The sequence below is a fragment of the Episyrphus balteatus genome, chromosome 1, assembly GCF_945859705.1.
Source record: "Episyrphus balteatus chromosome 1, idEpiBalt1.1, whole genome shotgun sequence".
In the NCBI taxonomy this organism is placed as follows: domain Eukaryota; kingdom Metazoa; phylum Arthropoda; class Insecta; order Diptera; family Syrphidae; genus Episyrphus; species Episyrphus balteatus.
The window spans coordinates 113,106,962-113,119,503 of record NC_079134.1 but is presented as its reverse complement, the minus strand read 5'-3'; the positions used below and the strand labels follow the sequence as shown (position 1 = coordinate 113,119,503).

At 32.7% G+C, this 12,542-nt stretch overlaps 1 protein-coding gene and 1 long non-coding RNA gene across 2 annotated transcripts; one reads left to right on the top strand and one right to left on the bottom strand.

The window, feature by feature from the left end:
• Positions 1-614: 614 nt before the first annotated feature.
• On the bottom strand, positions 615-1,358 carry LOC129906984 (putative nuclease HARBI1). Its single transcript, XM_055982991.1, has 3 exons — positions 1,044-1,358; positions 846-984; positions 615-787 (listed from the first exon to the last, which is right to left on the bottom strand). The coding sequence occupies exons 1-3, from the start codon at positions 1,356-1,358 to the stop codon at positions 615-617; spliced, it is 627 nt and encodes a 208-aa protein (XP_055838966.1).
• Positions 1,359-1,839: 481 nt separating this feature from the next.
• LOC129906985 (uncharacterized) lies at positions 1,840-3,923 on the top strand. The gene is made up of 4 exons (XR_008770908.1): positions 1,840-1,945; positions 2,028-3,200; positions 3,259-3,519; positions 3,630-3,923. It is a non-coding gene; the product is annotated as an uncharacterized LOC129906985 (long non-coding RNA).
• The last annotated feature ends 8,619 nt before the right edge of the window (positions 3,924-12,542 follow it).

Genomic DNA, 12,542 nt, shown 5'->3' with positions numbered 1-12,542 from the left:
TTATTATTCTTTATTTACTTCATTCATATATTTTCATTCATATTATTTATTTCATTCATAAATAACATAGGGACTTGACTGCAGTTTTTTTTATTTTGTTTTTCGTAGTATGTAAGATTTAAGTTATCTTTAAAGCACTGGGTATGTGATTTTTTTGTTTGCAACTGAACGCAATTTTCGTTCATTAGTTTTAAGTTTTTTTTTATTATATAATTTTTAAGAAATATTCTGTTTCTATTGTTCAGATCTTTAATTTTTATTATTTTTTTTTTACTTATGTGTTTTTTATTTCAAAATAATGAGAGCAAGTAGATTCGCTTTTGGCATTGAGATCCTCTTTCGTTCATGTTTTCGTTAGTTGGATCTGGGTAGATTGGATTCTCATAATCCACCTTAATATCCGCATCAACAAAATCCTCATGTGGTTGTGCAATATGCAACAAGCAGTTACTATTTTATTGGCCATCATTGGCTCTGAAACATCCAAATACTTTAGGCGGCGGAATCGGCATTTAATGCGCCCAAAAGCGCGTTCTATTGTAACTCTTGCACTACTAAGACGCGTGTTAAAATAAATTTTGTTTCACTGAAGTGCCCGTTATCACGGAACGGTGTTACAAGGTTTTTTTCAGAGGGTAGGCTGTATCACCCACAAGATGATATTCGTCAGGCACCAATCGGTCTATTTCACTCGACAATGGGCTGTTTCTGAAGACTCTTGCATTATGCAACCGTCCCGGAGCTCCTACACATACATCGGTGAAAACAGCTCTATGGTCACACACGGCTTTAAAGAAAAATATGGTAAAAATAATAAAATTCTATCAGCCAAAGACATAATTTACCTTGTAAAATCACTGAGTGGGTATTTTTTCTGTTGTCGTAGTCGATTGGGTTTCTTAGGGGCTGTTTGATTTGGATGTGACACCCATCAATAGCCCCAATTATCCCTGGGATACGGCCTCCAGATTTCTCTCGAAACGCCTAAATGTTTTAGTTGATTTATACTGTCTTTTAATCCTTCTAATATAATAAATACTCACTTGAGAAATAGAGTTGTATTGACTTGGAGATGGCCATTTGATGTAGTCTCCCGTAAAAGCGCATAACACATCAAGAATTTCACAAAAAGCTTTGTGAGCTGAACTTTTTGCGATGTGGAAACGATCACCCGCTGACAAAAAGGTTTCTTGTTTGCTCAATATCCACAGAGTAAACAAAAGTTTTAATTCCAGTCCCGTGATGCGCTTACGATTTTCCACTTTTTCCATCAGATCCTTCCGAACATACTCAAAGTAATATAATATTGAACCTGAATGTTTTGAATAGAAATTTACTGCGAAAGCACTTCGACTCATTCGGAAATGTTCCCGAAACTCATCCAACGTGTATCCTGGTATCGTTATTTCGAAAAAGTTTTCCGTTCTTGTCGGATTCTCGTTTATCAGGATCTCTATGAAAATAATTGCTGCAAAAGAACTCGCAAGAAGATCTTTCTCCACAAACAGCTCAATGCTTCCTAGATTTGTTAAAAATTATTTGTGAATAACTCATGCAGTTAAAAATCTATTTGGTTTAATAAATACCTAATACTCCGTCTTCAATTTCAGATAAAATGTCCAAATTTTCATATTTAAATAATCTTGTGGCAACGATTTTTGGTTTTGTTTTGTCTCTCAGGTCTCAGCTGATTCAAATTTGACAGGTAACCTATCTTGTTTGATTGTTCGTTCACAAAGGTATCGGCTACTAAAGTATCTTGGATAGCCTATCCTATACGAACGTGAACGAACCCATTGCTATAACCCGGCTCCTTGCCGTTTACTTCAGTGCTATAAGCAGGCTCCTAAATTTCTTTCTTCAACGACCACAGCGTACAGTTGGGCAGCTATTCAACACATCCATTCCCAAAGAGCTTTCACATTTAATTATTGCTGTTTTATCGGTAAGTGACTGTTGGAACTCGATGTTATACATTTAGGTGTATGTTTTTTTTTTTTGCTTACTTCCCAAAAATTTTCATTGAGGAGGATTCTATTGGTGTACTAAGGATTCTCGGCTTTCACATTTAATTATTGCTGTTTTTTCGGTAAGTGTAGGTGACTGTTGAAACTCGATGTTATACATTTAGGTGTATGTTTTTTATTTTGCTCAGTTCCCAAACATTTTCATTGAGAAGGATTCTATTGGTTCCCTCGCTCAGCGAAGAGGGGCAATTTAAAAAAAAATTGACCTAGTTTGGAAAAAAAAAATGATTAAAAACCAAGGTTTACACTATACACTTGCCATAACGTGCTATACGTTTTTGTAAAGCCAAAAAATTATTTTTCAAAATTTAAATTTTGAAAAAAAATTCAAATTAATTTTTTTCAAAATTCAAAATTGTATGTTATTAAGTACTAATTTAGTTTATAAAATTCGTTGGTCATATTTATTTTGAAACAAAAACAGAACCGGATCCAGAAATATCTTGTCACTTTCGAGAAATTAACAAAAGACCAAAACTACTTTTTTCTAATAACCTCTTTATTTTTTTTTTCACGTGCCGGACTTGTTGGTAAATTCATTTATGAAACATCAACCTTTCGTATAAAAATTCAGACTTGCATGAGGATACCACAAAGTGTTACAGTATTGGATCAACTTTTTTCATTGACAACACCTAAAAACTCACCTGAGTATTTTTCTAACTATAGGCATTTTTTTTTGGCAAAGTTATCCATGGTAGAATTTCAGTTTTTCGTTTTTTGTTTTGTTTCAGAAATTGAAAATGAATTAGTGGAAAATAACTCAATCCGAAGTTTTAAATCTAATATATATTTACCGAGCAAAAGAATGTTTGTGGAACTACAGAAGCAGCTACTATAAAAGGACTGACTTAAAAAAGAAGGCATGGGACGATATTGCGAAAGAGTTCAACAAAGACGTAAGTGAAATAAAAAAAAAGTAAAATATCTCCGGTCAGCATATCGTCGCCCTAGAATTGGGTTGCCGTATATACATAGGTTTTCAATAGCCTATACGGCAGGGGCAACCCAATTCTAGGGCGACGATATGTTGCGAAAAAAAAAAAATTAGATGACTCAAAAAAGTCTGGAGATGGAGCAGATGGCATTTATGCACACCTCTTTTTTTTCGAGGAGTTCAAATTTTTGGACGATATAATCGTTATTAGAAAAACTAACAGCAACTTTTCATTGGTATGTATGACAAAAATTAAGAAATAAAACAAAAATACTAACTCTTGGTTTTAAATAGGATGACACACTGGAACGAACCGTTGGTTGATGTAGTGAACGACACCCAAGAAAATAACGAATTTTCTTTTCCCCAAGAAATTGAAGAGCCTTCACAAATAACGACAGACAGACACATAAGTGATGAGGTTTTATCTCCCCCATTCCTACCACAACCAGCACCATCTACAAATACATCACGGCGGCAAAAAAACCATCCACAAAATTAATAAGTATGATGATGGCATAGCTGCCATCCTAACCCCTTCATTTGCAGCCCGAGGTAAATATTTTGTTCATTCTCTTCATCATAATCAGCTCCATTGTGAGTTTATTAGACTGAACGTCATTTTTTATCTAAATCAGTATAACAAAAAATTAAAATTTTTCCAGAGTCTGAAAGCAAGTATAGCGATTTCGGAAAAAGCATCGCTAAACAGCTTGAAGAATTGACAACAATCGAAGCTTCTTTAGCTATGGGTGAGTTCCAGCAAGTTATGTCCAAACGCGTCGTGGAATCACTGCAGGCGTTCTTCACATCACATTCCACCTCCAGTAATATAATATTGGATGCAATGATTAAATCCCAAATTTTATAATAATTTTGTTTATGTTGCAATACTTTTTAAGGCTTGACCACACCGAAGGCTATATGCGGTAGCGGTACGGGTAATTGTATGAAAAATATTCCACACCTAAACGTTGTTGTTCACGTTTGGAATTTTTTTTCATACAATTACCCGTACCGCTACCGCATATACCCTTCGGTGTGTTCAAGTCTTAAGGCTTGGCCACACCGAAGGGTACATGCGGTAGCGGCACGGGTACTTGTATGAAAAAAATTCCACATCTGAACGTCGATGTGTCAGTTTGGAATTTCAATTACCCGTACCGCTACCGCATGTACCCTCCAGTGTGGCCAAGCCTTTACTTTTTCATTTTCGTAGTGTAATAATATTTAATTTATTTTTTACTTATAAACCTATTCTTTGTTGTTAAAGCAAGTTTAATTAAATTAAAACTGAATTGAATTAAAAAAAAAAAAATTAATAAAAATTATAAGAGTTCTCATTTTAAACTTCTAATTTATCATTAGATACATATATCTTTGAGCGGAATCGATAATCAATTTCATTTTAAACTCTAACCACAGGGCGATTCCGTCGCAGGGGCATTCCATCGTAACGTACCTGAAATTCGTTCAATGTTTTTGGTGTTTGCAATAAATTTTAAGTGTCGTAAAAGTTTTTAGAATGGCTGAGTATCAATTTGGGAGTTAAGTTACTTGACTCCAAAGATGTAGATACATAGTATAAGAAAAATTTTGAAGTCTCCAAAGTCAACAGCAAACATATTAAAGACAAAATACCATCGGGTATTTTAGTAAAGGAAAAATAATAAAAATACAAACGAGTGAGTCTGGGAGTTGCATAGTGAAATCGCTTCATACAAAGAAATAAAACTTAAAAGTAAAAATCGTTTTTGTTTTATTTTAAATTATTGGATTTATTTTCATCCATTGGTATGGCACATCGCCATCTGTTATACAGTACCGAACAATATTCTGCCCTAGCGAGGTATTCCGTCGGAGCGAAGATTTTCCGCAACGCATACTTCGTCGGAGGTTCAAATTGCATTCGAGGTATCTTTCATCAGAAAAAATAATAGACAAATGCGACGACGCACTGCGTCGCAATCATTTGACATCCGTCAGATTTGAGATTTTAATAGAGATGGACAGAATATACCGATATATCGATAAGTTGGTATATCTTCCGATATTTTTATATAAAAACACCAAAATACAATTAAGTTGTCATATAACTATATAGAGTTTAATTTCATAGTTTCTCATAAGTTAGAATGTCAATGTACGGTAAATTACTCCCTTGCGTTAATTAGAAAATGAATCGATATTGCGATATTTCTATTCAACAAAATATCGAATCGAAAAATATCGATATTTTTTTTGAGAAGGCCATCTCTATAATTATCACAGATGACAGAAAAACACAACAGATGACAAAAAAAAAACAATTCAAACGAGTTGAAGTTATTTCATTTAAGAAAATTAAAGTGTACATGGCAAGTGTCGCGTTATTTTTGGAGGATTTGGAAAACTGAAAGAAAATTTATTTGTGAAAAACTTTTGCCTGTAAGGCCCTCCGCCCGCTAGTGACCGCGATTTCTTTTTTATTTATCCGTAGTTTTATTTTATGTTGGACTTATGTATAGTCACGAACATCCTTTTTTCCATCCACCAACATCCCTTTGTCGTGGTCCAATTCAATTTAACAGATCTTCCCAATACAGCCACAATTTTGGGTGATCTTTTTGTATACTTTTGTTTTTTTTTTCGACTTGCCTAAACACAAAAACCAATAATATCTAAATAAAAGTTTACCAAAATACTTTTTTTTTCCTACTTACATTTTAATTGTTTATTCCGCAACAAAAACTTGTCGGAGGGCTTCGGAAAAAAATGATTCATATCTGTCAGGAATACAACCATTAGAAGTACTTCATCGCATGCAATGACATGCGCTGAAATTTGTCGGAACAAATTTCCGATCAGCTGATCGGAGAAATACCTCGAAGCAAAAAGTCTCCGATTCGTAGAAAATCGGAAAAAATCCGCTCCGACGGAATACCTCGCTAGGGCCGATTATCTCTTATTTTTGATGAAAACTTGTATGCGTTGTAGTCTTGAACTGGGAGAGAGGTTATAGTAGCTGGAAGTATGCAGGAAGCTTCTGTTTGATCAGGACATTTAACAATGTTCGTAGCTAAATAGTTGTGTAACACAGTGCATGCTTTGACAACGCTTTCGCATTTGTCCAATGAAAGCTCGATTGGACGATGCAAAATTCGAAAATTCGAAAGCATGATGCCACCCTTCCGAACGCCATCTCTACAGTTAATCGCGCTCGACTAAGCCTATAGTTTAAAATTTCCTCCTTGGTTTGTATCTTGCTCATCCTTCCGAATCCCTTCATCAGATGCCTATGTAATTGTAAAAATCAGATCCCGATTCTGGGGGTGTTTTATCCTAACGTGCTTTCCGTCGATTGCACCAACGGTATGCGGAAAGTCCCATAAGTTTTGAAAATCCTTAGATATTCCAGCCCACAGTACAATTAAAAAGGTAATATATTCCGAACTGACATTGGTCGCCAGATTGTCAAAACATGACACTTTGGCGACCAATGTCAGCTACCGAATTCTTAATTGTTTAAAATACCGACGAAAAACGCACAAAAACCGATAAACCACGCACACCACTAATTTTTAAACAATTATTTATCATTTTCCGCGATGAAACACGAAGAAAATTTGTTATTTTTCAATTTATAATATTTTTAAATGACATTTTATAAATTAAAAAAAACAAATTTCCTGTTTACTGCGATTGAAATATAAAAATTAAAGGCCGAACTGACAGATTGGTGCCCATTTTTGACAAACAAATTTTGACAACGTTCGGAATATATTACCTTATTATGTGTACTGTGATTCCAGCCATTCATGAGCAGTTTGAGGAGTCTTAAAATAAGAAAGTAATATATTTGAAGGTATATTCGCTGATTTTTAATTAATTTTTTAAGATTTTACCTTTAAATGGGAAATATGAAGTGATTCATACAGGGTATCCCAAAAGTTAACGTCGAAACGAAAACGGTAGATAGGGTAGGTGGTGACAGTTATCAGAAAAATAATAAAAAAAATCGCAGCCATATATTTTGGGAGTTATGGGCATTTGAAAAAAATTCGAAAATATGGTCACCCTGTGACGGTTTTTCATGTGCCGTGACTACAAATCTTAATTTTTCTCATTTTTTTCTTTTGTTACGACGTTTGGAAGGACAAAATGTATTTAACTAGTTTTGCTAGAATACATTTTTATATCTGTTTGTAAAACATACATGAAAAATACAAGAAAATGACGAAAGCGAAAAATATGATAACTCTAAATTTTTGTTGTGTCTGCTGTTTTCGGAACATTCAATATACAGTGCTGCCAAGATTTCAGGTTAAGCCCCGAGGCGTTTTTTTTGTCCAGTTAAGACCGGTGGTAATAAAAAACACACCTATAATTGAATCATTTATTTGCAAAACATGATAAGTCCATGATTTTAAATTTTTCAGGAGAAGAAAAAAACGTTCTATTTTCTTTTGATATGCGTAGAAAAATTTATAAAAAATATATTCTGTAGAACTCTTGCCTAGCTACAAAATACCGTTTCGTTTTTAATTTTTGGAGCGGTAGCTCAAAAGATAAAAAATGAAAACGCTTTTGGACTTATCATACTTTGAAAATAAACGGATGTGAAATTAGTTTTTGAATGGATATGCAATTTTGCTTTTAGCCCCAGTCTATCAAACAATTGTATTTGAGAATAAAATACAATGTCCGGACTAATTATTTAACTTTTAAGTAGCTTTAAACTTAAGATTTTCAGCCATTAATCTAATATACCATTTACAAAAAAAGAAGCTGTTGTTTATTTTCAAAAGATGATAAGTCCGGGACTTATTCTATTTTTGATACTAAAAAAATATTTCGCTTAGCTGTAAAATCGGATATAGATGGAGTAGATACTTCATATTTTAAAGACAGACGTGGTTATCCCTGGAGTACAAATTTAGTCAAAAAAACGAAGTTTGAAAAAAAGTGGACTTATCATGTTTTGCAAATAAATGGTTCAATTTGCCCAGCGAAAAAAAAATGTTCTGTTTGTGGATTGGATTGCGGTTGTGATTTTGGCAGCTATATGCTCAGTGGAAACGCTGTGTTAGAAGAAATAAGCTGAAATAATAAAAGAAAATAAACTCAGCTATAATGCAATTTTCAATGCGGATGAAACTGGGTTGTATTGGAAAATGCTGCCAGACACTACACATGTTTACTAGGGTGTCCGTTATTTCCCAAAGTGATGTTTTCGGGGGAGACACCCCCTAGATCGAAAGCTTAGGGCCTAAATAAGGGGAATTTAGCAAAAACAAATTTTTTGGAGGTCATTAACCCGTGCCTCTAGGGTCATACTTTCCCCATACAAATTTGTATGGGAAATTTTTAACTCATACGTAAAATTTTTTTTCTCTCGAGTTAGATCATATTTTTTTTTAATGTTTGATAATTCTGGTTGGAAAACAGTTATTTTAAAAGATCACATTCAAAATTTCCCGTTAAAGTTTTTTTTTATATTTTATTTCGGTTTTTGAAGTTATTAGCTGTTTTCGTAGTTTTTGCTTTCACCTATCACACAATTTTAAATGCAGTTTTATTTTAATTCTTTTCAAATATTGCATTCAAAAATTTGTGAATAAATCAAAAATTTCAATTTTTTGAAATTTTTTTTTTAATTTTTGCCGTTTATATATTTTGGTAGAGCTTTGAACTACTTTTTCAGTATAGCAAAGTAGATCAAAGTAGTTTTAAGTACTAAAAAGTAGATAAATATTTCCAAAGGAACGCAGCTAATAAACTATATCACAACTCCCATCCTAAGATGCTACATACAATATACAAAACAATATAATAATTGTTATAAACATATTCAAAACTAAAATTATTATTTGCTAATGTATACTATAAAAAGAGGAGTTACAATATTTTTTTTTTTTAACAAATTGAAATTATTCTTTATAATTTAAACGTTTTAACTTTCTTAAATTTTTATCAAAATTCGTGGTTTGTGAACCGCGGACAGACGCCTGTTCATCCTCCTCCATACTCCTTGAGGTAATTTCGGTTTCCGTGTTGGCCACAGGCGCTACAGCAACATCGCGGTTATCAAAGTTAGTTAAAGTAGGTGAAATACTTTGATCATTAATAACTGCCGCCTCGACATTATTCTGGTTATCATTAGGCGTTCCATAAATAATTTGATTTAAATGTCGTTTAATGGTTTTATTGTTGCGATTTTATACATCGATAAAATTGCGGTCCAACACGTTCTTTGACTGATGCTTTTTGCCATTTTGCTTTGTTTGGATCAGAATATTCACGAACAAACACTTGTTCACCGTTTTCAAATGCTGACTCTCTAAAATCTTGCTTTTAACTAATGGCGGTCTAAGCATACTGAAACGATTTTTTAACTCTCTACCTAAAAGTAATTAAGCTGGTGTTTCACCAGTAGTACAGTGCTTAGGACTCCTATAATCGAAAAGAAAAGTTTCTATAATCTTATCCAAATTTTTTTCTGAACCTTCCAAATTAGCTAAAATAGATTTTTTAAAAGTTCTTACAAAATTTTCTGCTTGACCGTTGGTGGCAGGATGACCCGGAGCTGTCAAAATGTGCTTTATGTTGTTTTTCACTAAAAATTGACTAAACTCTTCCGAAGTAAACTGTGGACCATTATCACTGACCAACGTGTCAATCAAACCAAATCTGCAAAATGTTTCTCTCAATTTAGTTATAGTAAAATTTGTTCTCATATATTTGGTTTTGAAATCTTCAACCCACTTTGAAAATGACTCAATTACTATTAGAAATTGATAATTGTTGATGGGACCAGCAAAATCAACATGGATCCTAGACCAAGCAGACTCTGTTGGGACCCAAGGATACAAAAATCCTTTTTCTGGACTAGGCTGCGCCATTTTACAAGGGACACAATTTGAAATCAAACTTTCAATACATTGATCTAATTTAGGCCACCACACGTAAGAACATGCTAAAGCTTTAGTTTTAACAATGCCTAAATGAGAACTATGTAACTCTAACAAAACTTTGTTACGCACATGCGCGTAGGAAGGGGGGTCCTAGGTGGGCCAGGCCCACCCTAAAAAATCAATGGCCCACCCTAGAAAAATCGACAGTTCTACGGAACTTTTAGTCTGGTATTAGCTCCCACTAACATTTTTTTTTATAATGTCGCTTGTTGAGAATTATAGGGCTGTATGTATGTATGTTTAATAATTCAATTAATTTTTTAATTAAAATTAATTTTTTAATTGAATTTAATTTTTTACAAAATTAAGATTTTTGGACGTCAGATATCTTTTAAACGGTTAGATACACAAAAATGGTGGCCAAGGCCTTTCTTGTAGAGCGTTCAATTTCCTACAAGAATATGTTAAGAAACCTAAAAAGCCGATTTATAAAAACATGATTTTTTTTAGTAGAAGGATAATGTAAAAATGGAAAATTGGGAAGCGAAGGACCTTCCCATTAGTTTAGTACAAAGATCTCATATTTGCTGAGTATATTCTAGAGATGTCTCGCAACCTATCGGAGTATAAATTCAAAAAAAAAATTCGATTTTTTTGAACCAGCCTTGTGTTTATGTACATATATTTTTCTTAGCCAGCGATATGTATAAATACCCCGTTTATATGAGCAGACTAAAAGGTCCGATTCAATAATTAGCTTTTTCAATTTAAAATTTTTGCACAAGACTTTATTTCGATATTTAGACCGAGTGTGAATCGGGTTAAATACTTAGCCGAGAATACATTTTTCACACTTTTTAATTTCAGTTGTCAAAAATTTATCCTGCTCTGGGGGCCGGTTAAATTTTTATTTTCAGAGAATACATTCTTTGCAGAATTTTGTGTGTATTTTTTTTGAATAACTAATCAAAAACTGAAAATAAAGAAAGAAAATTAAGAAAGCAGTACAACATTATGAGTGTGTATTAGGAAAAATTTATATTTTTCAATATATTTCATTTTATTGATAATGAAAAAAATTGTTAGTTACCCATTAATGGCAACACAAAAATAAAATTCACATGACAACGCGTGTTGGAAGTTTGAAAATTGTTAATATTTATACATTTTTTTTAACCCTTTCGGACCCAGCGTTACTCTCATGTAACTTATTTTTAAAAATTCGTAAAAAATATTCCAGTAAATAATTTTTTAGGTTCAATGGCTTAATTGAAAGATAAAGTCGAATATTATACTTTTATTTTTTTTTTATCGAAAAAGGGACTGAAATTCACATTTTTTTCAATTTTTTTTTATATATGGTCATAATTTTGAAAAAAGATATAAGAAATGTTAATCCAGAAAGTATTTTGTTTTTTGGCTTAGAAGAATTAGCATACATTATTGTTCCATAAAAAGTTATTTTCTCAGTTGTGCGACTTTTTTTGGTGGTCATAGGCAGTGCATGTTACTTACATGTAACATGAGAGTAACACATTAGTTTTGCTATTTATTATTTTGGAAAATAACTTTTTGCTATTCATATTTCTTAGTTGTGATGTTTTGATACGATGATACTGAAAAAAACATTTTTCAATATTGATTTTGATAGTTTGGGTTCGAAAGGGTTAAAAACTTTAATTCTTTCGATTTGCAGAAAAATAATCTACGTTAAAAATGTATCCAAATTCACACAGCTAAATTAAGCCAAAGATAATTTTTTATTCACCATACATTTAAATGTCAAAAATGTATCCTTTGCTAAATATTTAACATACGGCCTTATAGTCACCCTCATACAACAACTTTTATTTACAAATTTTTATATGTACCTACACTTTTGGTTTAAGTTTCAAGAGCACCTTAAATAAGGTCAGTTTTTAAAGCCAATCGGCAATCGCTGTCATAAATTGTGACTGAATTCAACATTTGTGTCGCTCAAAATAAAAGTGATGTAACTCCATCCAATTGCATATAGCAAGCTTTTAAAAAACGGAATATCATATTACACTACACAATATAAAAACAAAAACCAGTAACTATCAAAAATATATTACGTATTTGGAGTTGGTTCCTTTTTATATTGAAAGAAATTAACAAAATACGATACCATTGAGCAAAAAACACACATATAAAAAAAAAATTAGTTAAACCACTATTATTTTAAACACCACATTTACCGATCAAATATATTATTAAAAATTAACTTTTGGCAAATTTTAAGTTATTAAAAACAACAGAGATTGGTGAATTATTTGCCAATTAAAGGAGCAAAGTAAATAAAATGCACGACTGTGTCATGTACTTGCTGGTAGTTCAAAACACTTTTATGTTAGTTTACAGATTTTAAGGGCTTCATTTATATAAGGCGACGCACACATGCGATTTTAGTCGCGCGATTATTCAGTCGCAAAAATGGATCACAAGGATTTCAATGGCTGTGAACACACATGCTTCTCGCGATTAAAAACTTGAAAATGGTGTCTACAGTCATTGAAATTATTGTCATCTAATTTGCGACTGAATAATCGCGCGATCAAAATCGCATGTGTGCGCCTAGCCTAAATTTCAAGGAAATTTTGTTGATGTTGGGGAAGAGTCGACATTTAGGGCAAAGTTTTGTTAAATTATTTTTATTTTTGTTAT